General features: G+C 42.2%; 1 protein-coding gene across 1 annotated transcript in view; it reads left to right on the top strand.

Moving 5' to 3' along the window:
- The window catches only part of AXDND1 (axonemal dynein light chain domain containing 1), a 78,864-nt gene extending 66,238 nt beyond the window's left edge, over positions 1–12,626 (top strand). Inside the window, exons 22-26 of the mRNA XM_024758740.1 lie at positions 1,001–1,114; positions 2,536–2,640; positions 8,250–8,332; positions 9,197–9,417; positions 12,265–12,626. Of these exons, the coding sequence (XP_024614508.1) occupies positions 1,001–1,114; positions 2,536–2,640; positions 8,250–8,332; positions 9,197–9,417; positions 12,265–12,335 (594 nt within the window). The 3' untranslated portion in view covers positions 12,336–12,626. The remainder of the gene's footprint in view (positions 1–1,000; positions 1,115–2,535; positions 2,641–8,249; positions 8,333–9,196; positions 9,418–12,264) is intronic.
- The last annotated feature ends 1,316 nt before the right edge of the window (positions 12,627–13,942 follow it).

The following is a 13,942-nucleotide window of genomic DNA, read 5'->3' as shown; positions in this document are numbered from 1 at the left end:
ACCCTTTATGTGACTAGGTTTCTGTCCTAAGGCCTCATCCTCTAGTCATTTCACAAGTTCTTCTTTGGCGATATAATTTATTTTCTTGGCTTTAACTAAATGTAGATAACTGTTAAATCTTTACCTTTAGCCAAAATCCGTCCAATCTAAACTTCAGATCCACAAATTCAGCTACTTACTTATTTCCACTTGGCTATCCTAGTGGTGCCTCAAACTCACACAGCCTAATCTGAATTCATCTATGTTCCCAAACCTGCTTATCCAACTTTGTTCACTATCTCTGTGAATGGCATTATCATCTATGCAGTGGCCTATGTAGTGGTATATAGTGTATATACCAGGTGACATTCAAGATGCTTCCTTTCCCTAACCATCCCATATCCATTCAATCAATCACCCCACCTTCCCTTCCTTCCTCCTCTTTAAATCTACTCGCCTCTTGATAGAGTGATTGTTTTAAAATGCAAAACAGGTCAATCGATTTATAGGTATCTCACTGCCTTCAGGATAAAATCCAATCTCCCTGGCATAATATTCTAGCCCTTCCTCTGTGATTGTGCCCCTGCCCATCTGCCTCTGAGTTTCTGTCCTTTTGAACTGCTTTTGTTCTCAGAGCCAATCATGTACAAATAACATTCTCTGCCTGGAACTCCCTTGTGCCATCTTTTTTCTCCTCACTCATCCTTCAAGAAGAAACTCAGACATTATGTCCTCCAGGAAACCTTCCTGATTAACCCTCTTTTTCACCCCTGCCCAATACCAGATCTGGATTAAGTGCTCCTACTCTGTGACTATATGTAGCCATAGCATTTTCTTGTCCACTGAATTGTAAGCTGCTTAAGGGCAGGGATTATTATTAACCTTTGTATCCTTATCACTAGCACAGTGCCCAGTTGCAAAATTAATGCACATTAAATACTTTTGAATGGAAACATTGCTAGTATTCTGCTAAAATATTTATATCCACTAAGCTATAATATAATATTGTTTTGTCTCACAGGATACTGTAAAAGAAGTAACTACACCTGAAACAGACAAGCTTCTTAAAGAGGTTGAAGAAAATATGGAGGATAAGAAACTTGAGGAGGAAAAGGAAGAAGAGAAAGCAGAAGAGGTAAGATTAGTATTTTTTTCCTTTTCCTTTATATTTTTAAAGAATGAATATATATATATATATATATACCATTGAAAATAGAAATAGCGCATCTGGAGTGAACTCTTCAACTTCTTTCCTTTCCTCATATAGGTTTAATCATACCTGCAGACACACTTATCTCTTTATTTTCCAAGGATAGGGTGTTCCTCTTCCTTTCTAAATTACTAGCCTCATTCACCTATACTATTGCTAACTACACAGTCTACCTCTCACCCTGATGCTGTTTCTTTATCCCTTCATTGCCATATTTTTCAAATAGTTGTTTAAACTCCTTGTCTCCACTTCTTTAGCTCCCATTCTGAGCTGCCTTTTCTCACTCCCCCCAGGCCATCCACACCTCTCTTCTCCTTATCCTGTCTCCACCCCTGCTGTGGCATTAGTAGTAAAAACAACCCTTCTTGGGGCATCTGATAATGGTGTGCCTACCATGACCTGTATGCTTTGCACATGTTAACTCTTATCTATACAACACAACCTCAAGGTAAATATTATTGCCCCCATTTTACAGATAAGAAAACTGAAGCTCAGAAAGGTTGACTGACTTACTGAAAATCATATAGCTATAAATTGCAGAACCAGCATTCAAACCTAGTTTAGTCTGGCATAAGAGCCCTTGCTAATTCCTGGGTGGACTACTGTTGTCTTTAGCTTTCAGAACTCATGATCACTCTCCATTTTGTCTTAACTTACTTCCCTGGGGTGTTTCTTCTGTGAGTAGTTTAAGTGTTGGCATGATCCCAGGCTGTGACATAGATCCTCTACCCACTCTACATGCAGTACAACAGAACAAAAATATTATATAACACTGAAGCCTCTTTTCACCAGCATTTTCTGTTTTACTTCTGGTACAGTGCTTGGCATATAAAAGGCAAAATAAATGGAAAACATTATTTTTTGGCCACTAAATCTGTCATACCCTTTAAATCCCCTCCTTCCCTTCTTCTGTGGCCTTAGTTCAGGCCCTTTTCTCTCTATTTTACAAACTCCTGTTCAAATATCATTTTCTCTGTAAAAAAATCCCTGAGTGTCTAGACAATGCAGGGCCCTTTTCTGGGTGCACATAGCTCTTGGAACACACCTCTATGCTAGAAGTAATCATGTAGACCATAATTATTTTATTGCTTATCTCTCCCACTGTTCTGTGAGTTCCTGAGGTCCGGAAGAAATCCTCTTTGTTTTTCTCAGTTATCTCTCCTTGTCCCCATTTCCCCATCCCCACTAATTTCTCCCACAGTGTTTCCTGTAAGTCTTCAAAAATGCTTGTTGAATGATTAAAGCAAATGGAAAACGAAAGCTTCAGACATGGTGCCAGGCAACTTGCCAGGCCACTGTGTCACACACCAGCTCACTAACACGTCCGTGGTATTTCTGTGCCCTAGAAACCTTCAACATCTACAGAGAAGGAAAAACTCATTCGAGTCATTGGAGTAGACGGAAATGTCCATTCCCAACCTCTGTTTGGAACAGATGTATTGTCTTCTTGGGTATGTAGCTGAAACTCAACTAGGAAATTCAAAACTAGAGAAAAAAATAACTAGGAAATTTAACATTTGTAAAAATGATATGGATCTAACATAACTTTTAGCTTTTCCAAGGGAAGTCCTGAATAATATATTTTCCAGATATTTTTTTCTCCCAGCATCATCCTTGGAAAAACTCATTTGTTCACCTTAGCTTTATAAAAACTTTTCATTCCTTCTTTAAACCTCATTTTATTTTATTTTTAAAATTAATTAATTATTTATTTTTTGCTGTGTTGGGTCTTCGTTGCTGCTCGCAGACTTTCTCTAGTTGCAGTGAGCAGGGCCAACTCTTCCTGGCGGTGTGTGGGCTTCTCATTGCGGTGGCTTCTCTTGTTGCAGAGCACAGGTTCTAGGTGCTCGGGCTTCAGTAGTTGTGGCTCATGGGCCCTAGAGCACAGGCTCAGTAGCTGTGACGCTCGGGCTTAGTTGCTCCGTGGCATGTGGGATCTTCTCGGACCAGGGCTTGAACCCGTGTCCCCTGCGTTGGCAGGCGGATTCTTAACCACTGTGCCACCAGGGAAGTCCTAAACCTCACTTGAAAATCAGCATTTCATCCCTTTCCTTAACTTAACAATGTCTTGGTCAGTATTTGGCCAAGTTTTAAATATATTCATTCAGCAGTCTCTATTGATAACTGTGATGAGAAGATACCACAAGAATTATTGGGAAATTGGAAACCTTTAGACAGTAGCTATGGAAACTCAGTAGGAAAGCAGATTTAAAATTCCTTCACAAATGTTCTAAGACCATTCACACTTAAGTCAGCTCTAGATTGGTATCTCTCTGTACAGGATGCCATGACTTTAGGAGTCTCTGGGTGGGCTTCATCCCACTAATCCCCTGAAATGGTATGCACCATTTTGTATGTGTTTTCATACTGTGCATTTTCTTGGGGAAGAGGTGTATGTGCCAGAAATCCATAGACATCATCAAATTTCTCAACCCCAAAGTTAAGAACCATTTCATTACTAGGAGTCTGATGCATCTGAATAGGCACTGGTGCATGTAGGGGTGAGGAGCTGTGGTGAGGGTCCTGGTGGATGGCAGCTAGATCCCTAAAGTGGCAGCATGGTCCAAAGTAGAGGCAGATTGCAGGGATGTATGTCCAGGGAGGTTGTAGGAAATAGACTCCAACTCTGGGAGGAAGAACTGGGAGATACCATGTGGAGAGTCAGGCAGGAGCTGGCAAAATTGGAGTTAGAGTGGTACATGGGGCTGGGGGGAGGCTACGATCACGTTCTCCCAAAATAATGCCTTTTCAACAATTTTCTAAAATGATACGTTAATATGTCAGTCGTTAAGACTGTGAGGCAAAGGGGTAAGGGTAAGCAATGCAAATGCAATGTCATGAGACATATTTTAAAAAGGCAGGTAAAGGGTAGCACTTTACTATTTGAGAACCCCCAGGAGTCCTACCCAAAGCCCTCCTGCCCCAGATTTGCTCCCCTGAGGTGAAAACCTTGCTATGCTATCCTGGCAAGGCATCAGGGTCAGGTCCAGAGTGAGTCAGGAAGCCGACAGGAAAATAGGAACCTGTAGCCTGGGGCAAAACGGAGGGTGTGGTGCTTGTCTTTGGTGGTGTGGGGCTTCTGCTCCAGGATGCCAGAATTCCATCTGGGACAGTGTGGTGCTATGTGGCTAGCTCACCTGAGGACGATGGGGCCCAGAAAGTCTATCTCTGGGCTTTGAAAAGTTGCTAATGTTCTACTATAGATCACTGAAGACCAAACTGTCCAGGTTCTCATTGACCATAAGGCCTGGGGAGTAGACTAAGATGCCATCCAGATGTACTTGCAAGTTCCTGGAGGTAAAGAAGAATCACATTCATCCTATGGGATGGTGGCCGGACCACTGGACAGGTAGAAAGGGATCACGAGGTACTCAAACAGAGGGGCCCTAATTGTGCTAGGCAAGTGAAGACAAGGTTGATCTTTGGAGATGTTGGTACCCAGAGAATGGAGAGTCCTTGACTTGGCTTGTGAGGTCATAGATTCGGGGCAGGAAGCGGAGCTGGGGGAAGTGCTGTCTTGATTTGGACTGTACTGCAGGCTCCATGGGGCAGGAAGGGCCTTGGCTCTATGCTCCTTCCTTTCACAAAGACATTGGGGCTCCCTGAGGGCAGTTTAAAGTTTCAAAAGTTTCACTGTAAAATTTTCTTTTGCTTTTGTTTGCTTGTTTGTTTTTCCTTTATTTAAAAAAAAAATTTTATTTATTTTTTGACAGACACTTAGCCTCTGGCCCTAAGAACATAAGCAACCATTTAGCAAGGATGCAGATCCAAGGCACCAGTCCTGCTGGGCAGTGGCACTCTCTCTTTCTGGTCTGAAAACAACTCCCAAGAGGCAGTATGTTTGATTGACACTAGGGGAGGAAAGAGAAAAGGAAGGAAGGGATAGGGAAGCAGAAACCTTGTGGTTTGCAGGTATAACTTGTCTTGTCCCTGGGAGCTGAGTTATAGAGCAGGAGAGCGCCAAGAGATAGCTGGGTCCTGGGTTTCTAGTGAGAAGTAGCTCCAGACCACTGGGAGGCTAGGGACCTGAGCACGGAGAATTCCAGTTGCTCCTCGTATCTCCTTCAAATGACTCCAGCACAGGATTTTCTGGGGGTTGAGATATGAGTGATAACAGGAGTAGTGGTGGTAAGTCACCACCAGCTTGGACAGGCTAATTGCTTGGCCTGCTAAACCAGGGCCTCATTCATATCATTACCTGATGTCCTAGTGTCCGCCATAACTAGGAGGACAAGGGGTGAACTATCAATTATTCCAAACTTTCCTCAATTCGCTGGAAATTAGGACTTTGTGGGAATTCCTGAAGACCATACTTAAAGCAGGAACCATGTACAAAGCTTGGCCCGCTGTGCCTGTTTCAGGCAATACCCAATTTGGCACTTGCCTGATTCACTGGTGAATCAAGTGACCCCAGTAAGCAGCATTGACTCTGCCTCTACTCATCCTGGGGAAAGGCCACTCTGCCTTCAGGTGCAGCCCAGTTTAATCAGGTCTGAGATCCTGTTGCAGGGCACCCCTTGTGGCCCTCTCTGAACTGGACTCATTCCAAAGTTGTCGCTGGAGGAGAAGCAGCTGAGCTCTAACGCTGCAACCGAATGGTGGAGGTATGGGATGACTAAATTCAGCAGGCTCTCCCTGAGGCTACCCAAAGTGCTCAGAGCTACAGTGGACCCTAAGCACTGTCGCCTGGCTGCATGAGTTGGGTTGCCTACAGCTCAGCTACTTTAACAAGCAAGATGTTAGAAACCATCTCTTTTAGGCCTATCTTCAAACCATAGGTCCTGGCTGTCTGTAAAGAGTTGTAAGTATGAGGAAAATGGGAGATTTTGCTGGATCACCTATGAACTCCTTTGGAAGGGAGAGTAGGGGCCAGACTTGGGGGATCAGCAGTATTTTTTCACCAAGCTGAAGGAGGCCCTTAGAAGCCTGTGTTTTCCTCCCACAATACCATGTACCCCAGGCATAGGTATTAAGAGCAGTAACTAACTTACCCATCTTATAACAGCAACAGGGAAGAGTCCTTGGAATGGTGGTTCCAGAAAATATGTCCAAAAGTGACAGGGGCACTGTGGCTGGCTAGGAGTTCATTACTGAGTGTTGGATTCCAAGCAACTGGGTCTAAAGCCAGATCCTCCCTGCGATAGGCTCAAGCCAGAGCTATTAGTCCAATCTAAAGTCCATTAATAGAGTCTAACCTCAGGAAGACCAAGCCAAAAAGGCCAAAGGCATAATTGGAGTCAGAGAGAGAGACTAGCTCCAAGCTACAGCAGGTTGGCACGAACAAGAAAGGTCTAATGCGATTGCTTCCAAGAGCCGTGCGGCCTACGTTTGTCTCTATTATACAGCAGGTAAAAGAGCATAAAAGCCAGAGGAAGCTTCAAAATATGAGAAGAGGGCCCAAGGCAGTATCTTTGATAAGCCTTGAGGCATCTGTGTAGGTACATAGGTGATGCAGGGAAGGTTGTCACCTGGCGTACATAGAGGAGGCCATAATTCTAGAAGCCCAACGTCCAGCATTTTGGACCATGGGAATTTCCTGCTGGAGGGTTTGAAATGGACCACAGAACATTAATCTGTACTTGCTGGTGTCAGAACAGAGGGATGTTTTCCTCGCACACTGTAACTAAATATCTATCTGTTGAATTAGTAGAGAGTCAGAAGGCTCAAATGTATACAGTTAGCAGAGTACAGTCCTGGTTTACTTTGGTTTCCACCTACAGTTAAAACTGTTTCATGCAGCTGTATAAATCATGTGTGGAACTGCATTTCCAGATGCCTCTGCTCTGAAAGCCTTTCTTTTGGATTCAAAGAATAAATAAATTAGTAGTATGTGCTGTATAGGCACAGCCACATCACAGGTTGCTGGTCCAGGCTGAACAATGACAGCATTTACTTCCCAAACAAACTGCCCAAAGGGGAAGCAAAACAGAAAGAGGAAAATATGTGACTGGGAAAATAAGAAGAGAGTAAAAGAGCTAGAGTAAAAGTGAAAATGTTTGATACAGTTTCTTTTCGCTGGTTTGCTTTTAGAAACAGCAAGCATAGTGCAACGGAATGTGTGATTGAGGATGGAGAGGCCTAGATGAGGGTTTTGCTTTAATCCGCTAGATCATTCTGTGATTATGGCAGGCTGCCTATCCTCTTAGATCTCCCTTTCCATCTGTAAGGTGGAGTTTAACTTTTACTTGCCTCTGTTTGGGAAACATGAGTAAATGAGATTTTTAAAAGTACACAGTTCTAGGAAAATGTCTCATAATATTCATTTTAAAATATGCTTATAGTTTTTGTCTTCTAAATTTTCTTTTATCTTCCTCTTATTTTGTTTTCTGGAATATAGAGTCAAAATAAGTAAGAGTTTTTTTTTTTTTTTTTCATATTTTCTCTGCCTTGATATTTATGAAGTTCCCTAAGGAGCTGAAAGATCTTATTGAATTTTGCAATTTGCAATTTGTTATGTGCTTAATGAAGTAAATTATTAATAAGATAAATATAGTTAATTTCCTTGATCTTTAACTTAATTAAAGAAACTTGTTTACCCTTCTCTTTATTTTTTAAACCTTTTCTTCTTTCCCTGCTTCTTTCTGTTGATATTGTTCTCCCTGCTTCTTCTTTACAACTCTAATCAAATTTATGTCCACCAGAGTGTGAATAATTTGCAAGCTGGTATGGTATTTGGCCACAGGAAATCCCTATTCTTCTTTGGTATTAAGAATGTGCTTAGGGCTTCCCTGGTGGCGCAGTGGTTGGGAGTCCGCCTGCCGATGCAGGGGTCACGGGTTCGTGCCCCGGTCTGGGAAGATCCCATATGCCGCGGAGCGGCTGGGCCCGTGAGCCATGGCCGCTGAGCCTGCACATCCGGAGCCTGTGCTCCACAACGGGAGAGGCCACAACAGTGAGAGGCCCACATACCGCAAAAAAAAAAAAAAAAAAGTGTGCTTAATCATCTGCTATATAAACATGAATAGCAGAAAAAGAAGGCTTGGTCCAGAACATACTGAAGAAAGAGGCTATTTATCTTTGGGACTCTCAGTTCATTCATAGTACATACTTTCTTTGTCAGAGAGAATCAGCTAATGAAGGTACATTGGCCCCAAGGTATCTTGAAACAATGGCTGTAATTGAACACATGCAGGAGAAGTTAATGTAAGTATGAGACACCACAATGGTAAGAAGACAAAGGTTGCCGACCAGGAGGTCTAGCTGAGAAATGCACGCTTCTTGGCTTACCTTTGGTTCTCCTGCTTCCTTTTTCCTTACAAGTGGGGTGGGTATCTTCAAATCTTCTGCTAGAGGCAGTGAACTACACTGCTCCAGGAGGGACATCTGTCCTCAGCCACAGTGAAGATGGAGGAAGTCAAGTGTGTATGTGTATATCTGGGGTGGGAGTAGAGTGTTAGGAGGGATCCAACTCAGTATGTTTCTAGGAGATGAACTAGAGAAATAAATGAAACTGGGAGAAGCTATTGTGCGCAGGAAAGGTTACATAACCCAAACTGTAGGAATGACAACAGAGTTAAATAGCTAAGAATGCTACGAGAAGAGAATATAGACATATAACATGTGCCCTAGTAATTAAGAAACACACTTCAAACTGGTTTTCTTGATTGTAAGATCTGGTTTTAAAGGTGCTGGAAAAGAAGGGACACTATTTTATTTGTTTGTTGGATCACATCAATAAAGAGAAGCCAAGATTAACCACTGAAAAGGGGTTCCTTGGCTATTGATGGAGAATTCCAAATACCCAAAAGTCAGATTTCACTAAGAAATGATAAATATATTGTATTCTTAAATCACACCATGTCTGCACTCTGACATTACCATCCAGAGTAGCTTCCTAGGCCCCCAATTCTTGGCTAAACATTGATGCTGCTGCTTCCCTTATTTGTACTGTTTAGATATATTCTTCTAATCCCACTGCCTTTTTTGGATAATGAGTTTCTAGATATGAAAGGCACTTTTCCAAACCTTTCCATTTTATTGTGTTTCTCTGGATTTTGTCCACATCAGAGAGGTTGAAAGCAGAGCCAGACAAGCAGAGGAGAAGTTTGATGATGCGAATGAAAAACTTCATTATACCCTTATAAGAAATAAAGAACTGGAGAAAGAACTAGAGGAAATACTGATGAAGTATAAAGACAAGGAATCTGAAGGAGAAGAAGAAGAAAATGAAGGAGAAAGAGAAGAAGAAGCCAGCCCAGTAGAAAGAGCCTCAAAATCTCCAAAGAAAGGTGAGGATTGCTTTCTCATTTTGCTTTATTTAGGTTGTATTTATGAGCAAAAATTTGATTGGGTCATAAATATTTTAGAAGAGTATCAATATCTTTAGTGATGATCTACTAGTTCGTACTTCTCCTGGGAATGCGCACACATATAATTATATAATTATCTTGTTCAGACAAGTCACAAAAAGGAAAACCAAATGACTAACAATGGTAACTAATAAACTAACATGAGATACAATTTTTACTTATAAAACTGGCAAAGATTTTTTTTTTTTTTTGCGTTATGCGGGCCTCTCACTGTTGTGGCCTCTCCCGTTGCAGAGCACAGGCTCCGGACGCGCAGGCTCAGCGGCCATGGCTCATGGGCCCAGCCGCTCTGCGGCATGTGGGATCTTCCCGGACCGGGGCATGAACCTGCGTTCCCTGCATCGGCAGGCGGACTCTCAACCACTGTGCCGCCAGGGAAGCCCTGGCAAAGCTTTTTAAAAGCAAAGAATACAATGCTGGCCAGAAGGGACAAAGTAATTAGTTTTACAAATAATACTTGTGGGTGGACAGACAGATATAGCTCTTTCAGAAAATAATTTGAGTGTATGTATGGATATGCCTTAAAAATACACATATACTTTGACTTAATAATTTCACTCTTGAGAATCTAGTCTAAGGAAATAATCCTAAATACAGAAACAAAAATTAATGCACAAAGATGTTCAGTGTATCATTGTATCTAAGAAGAAAAAATGAAAATAACCTACCTTTCCAGTCATGGAAGAAAGATTAAATAAATTATGCTACGTTAAAATACCTGAATATTATACAACCATTAAAATGGTATTTACAAGGAATTTGTAATGACATGAGAAATTCTTATGTTAAAATATCAAATGCAGGAAACAGGATATGATACAATATTTTAAAGCTAGAAAAAAAAACAGAACAAAATATGCCCAAACATTGGTATATATTGTCTCTGGTTGATAGAGGTTTATGGGGAATTTTGTCTTTAGTTTTTAGTACTTAGTGGATTGTCTATGATGAAAATAATCTTCTTTATTCTATAGGAAAAGGAATTTAACTCTTCATTTTCTTATCTGTAATTAATCTATAATCTGCCCTCAAGCAGTTCTTAATATCCCCAATATTGGAGGCTATTTTTTGATTTTTGCTTTCATCTTCAACCTGCGTCAGTTCCTAGGACAAGTCCTGGTGCCAGGGGTAGTACTGGGCAGATATCTACTTTCTGTTTTCTCTGTCACCCCTGTCTCTACCTATGCCTCCCCAGCAAAAGCAGTAAGTTAGCCAACCCCTCACAGTCTCTGGCCCAGCTATGATATATCATATCAGTGTGGGAGGAGGAGTGTGAGCCCATTTTCTCCCCTTCTGTTAACTCTGAACTGGTAAAATGTTAATCATTACAGGTGTGAAAATCCTTTAGCTTTACATCTGAATATATGTGAGGGGGTTTTCATGAATTAAAAAAAAAAATTGTATCTTCTCCTATTGTGGTGTAATTTTATCCTGATAATCTGGAAACTAGACTTTTTCCAGTTTACAGAAAACTAAATACTGTAATGCAAACCACACAAAAGGTCTATGTGTTAAACTAGAGCGGTTACCTCAACATGGAATGAGTGACTTTAGTTTTGTCCATTTCCATAAAAGTCTTGGGGATTAGTTTAAATCCAGAATTTAAAGGTTTTGATAATTTTAGGTAGAGGATAACGATATACAGTTAGGCCCCAATCTGCAAACAACCTACACAAGTTTAGGTTACTGCCACTCTTACCCTCCTCCACACCCTCATCAAAGTCATTGCCAGGGGCTCAAAAGTAGAGGATGAGAAGCCTTGCAAAGCTTAGGGGAACTGGCTGCTAAGCAAGGCAATCCCCATGCCATGCGGTGACCTGAACATTTCTCCGAAAAACCCACAATTTAAACATTTCTTAGAATTAGCAGGCAGCTCCTTTAAAAAATGCAGACACCCCTGGAGCAGTCTGACATGCATATGGCATATACTGGGTCATATTTATATGAGTTAGTGCAGGGAGATCACTTCTCTCCTGATAGTTGTGCAGTGAAGGAATGGAAAATCATATGGCAAAGGTAGGAGCCTTGTGAATGCTGAGTAAAGAGATTTGGATAGAGTAGGAAGACATTTATTTTTGTTTTATGTCATTTTTAACAATTAGCAAATCACTGTGTTCTGAGTTATTAATGAAGAAACGAATCGAGAGGGGAGTTTACACAGATGAATATGGCTTAGTCTCTGATCAAAGGGAGGCTTATGATTTAGGAATGGGGGCAAGACAGGGTGTGAACAAGGTGACTGTCAAATGTGGGATGAAGGTAGCAGCACCAGTTGGAAGGATTCCAGTTGAGAACCTTGGTGTCATGGAGCAGCCAGGGAGAGCAGGCTTGACAGCAGAAGTCCTCCTGCACCCATCCCAAGGGTGGGGCTTGTATAGGGTCTGTGCACGGGACACTGGAGGGAGGGACCAGGAGATACAAAAGGGCTACAGTGATGGATTTGGGAGGATTCTGGATACTAGCTCTATTTGAATTTTTTTTTTTCCCACCAAGCTTGGGGTATGTACTGGAAGGAAGAAATATTCTTCTTCTTTCTCTTCTCTCCTTGACCACATACTACTCTTTTCCAGGACCCACTAACTGACTACACTGAAACTTTGAGAAAATGCATTCTCAATCCCAATAACCAATGTAGAGTCAAGTTTTGGGCAAATAGTTTGTAGCTTGGGGCTTACTCATGCAGAACAGAATTTTTTAAATGCTTTGTAAAGTTAAAAGTCCTTAGTAAATATATTGTTACTACAATAATTGTTTTTGTCTTTTCAGAGGTACAGCGCAAGGAGGGTTCTAAATCCAGAACTCGGACTAAAACCACTTACAGGATGAAATCCAAATAGCAAACATAGGACACTAGGCTTCACCATGGCTTCTGTCACTGTACCCACCCCAGATATCTCTGCACTTTTGAGCTGACATTGTGGCTTGATTGAAGGGACTCCCTTTGCAACAGCTACCAGAAAAGCCATGACAGACAACTCAGGGACATCTTCTCTTTAAAAGTCACAGTGATGGCTGTAAGGAATCGGTGTATTAGCTTATTTCCAAGATTAAAAATAGGCCGTGCAAAGGTTTTCTAGCCTCTTCAATTGATTTCCCAGCAGAAGTCTATGAAAAGTGTCAGTTTCTGTCAAGAAAATAATGCTTTTTGAGGACTTTGAACTCTGCAGAGAAGAGTGGCAAAGAAAAAGCATTATTTTTTCAATTTAAGGAGAGGATCCTGGGCTTCCCTGTTGGCGCAGTGGTTAGGAGTCTGCCTGCCCAATGCTGGAGACATGGGTTCGAGGTCTGGTCCGGGAAGATCCCACATGCCATGGAGTAACTGGGCCCGTGCGCCACAACTACTGACCCTATGCTCTAGAGCCGGCGAGGCACAACTACTGAGCCCGCGTTCTACAATTACTGAAGCCCACGTGCCTAGAGCCCGTGCTCCGCAATGAAGAGAGTAGCCCCCACTTGCCACAACTAGAGAAAGCCCATGTGCAGCAACAAAGACCTAATGCAGCCAAAAATAAATAGATAAAATAAATAAACTAAAAAAAAAAAAAAGAGAGAGAGAACGAGAGGATCCTGATAATGCCCTTAGGTTTCTGCAGCATTTTCAGATTTCTTATTTCAGGCATTCTGAAGATTTATCTGGCCTTCACAATAACCCTGCAAAGTAGGTGGAGGAGACACTGTTATCCCCATTTCTCAGAATGAAATAGAGGCCCCAAATGGGTATAAGACTCCCCAGGGTCACAGAGCTGATTGGTGCCAGAGCCCCCAGCTTGCTGGACCTGTGTCTGGATTGTTTGACAATGGCGATGGGCCACCAGGCCATTGCTCGGATGGCTTGCTTCACAGGGGCTAGTGTTGCTGAAGATTCACCCAGAATCTCCATTTTTAACTTTTATTGCCTCATTTATCTGCTCTGTTCGTGACCCTGGATGCATCTAGGCTTAGAGATGGACTAAGCTGTAAAAATATGTTGCAAATGACAAATTGACGTCTGGGCAGTCGCTCAGCAGGGGCCCCTCCTACTTCACTGCTCCTGGCTCACTTGCATTTGCTTTATCTCTCCCTGGCTCCAAACACCTCCGAGATTTCTGCACCTGCTTTGCCTCCGCATATTTGGTGTTCCTTTGGATTTATCTCCTGGAATTGTAGGCCTTTGCCTGCTCCTTGAACATCAGAAACCCTCTGACTCCAGAGTCCTCAGCCCTGTTTAAGCCCAACCACTGGTCAGGCCCACCTTGGCCCACATATATCAAAGTGTTTGTGAGGTGGGTCTCAAAAATGTTTGGGGTCAGTCTAAGGCCTACTGGATGTCTTCTTAATTCTGGGGAAAGAAAACATGAAATTCTTCATGAGCTGACTGGGCTCATGGCCCAACTGAAAGCCACAGCTCAGGCTAGTGGCTCGTGCTTCCAGTTACCACTTGCTGGAGCAGAGCCAGCCCTACCCT

Source organism: Neophocaena asiaeorientalis, unplaced genomic scaffold (assembly GCF_003031525.2).
Source record: "Neophocaena asiaeorientalis asiaeorientalis breed wild unplaced genomic scaffold, Neophocaena_asiaeorientalis_V1.1 scaffold182, whole genome shotgun sequence".
NCBI lineage: Eukaryota > Metazoa > Chordata > Mammalia > Artiodactyla > Phocoenidae > Neophocaena > Neophocaena asiaeorientalis.
The sequence above is the reverse complement of the archived record's forward strand: the minus strand, read 5'-3'. Positions and strand labels throughout refer to the sequence as shown.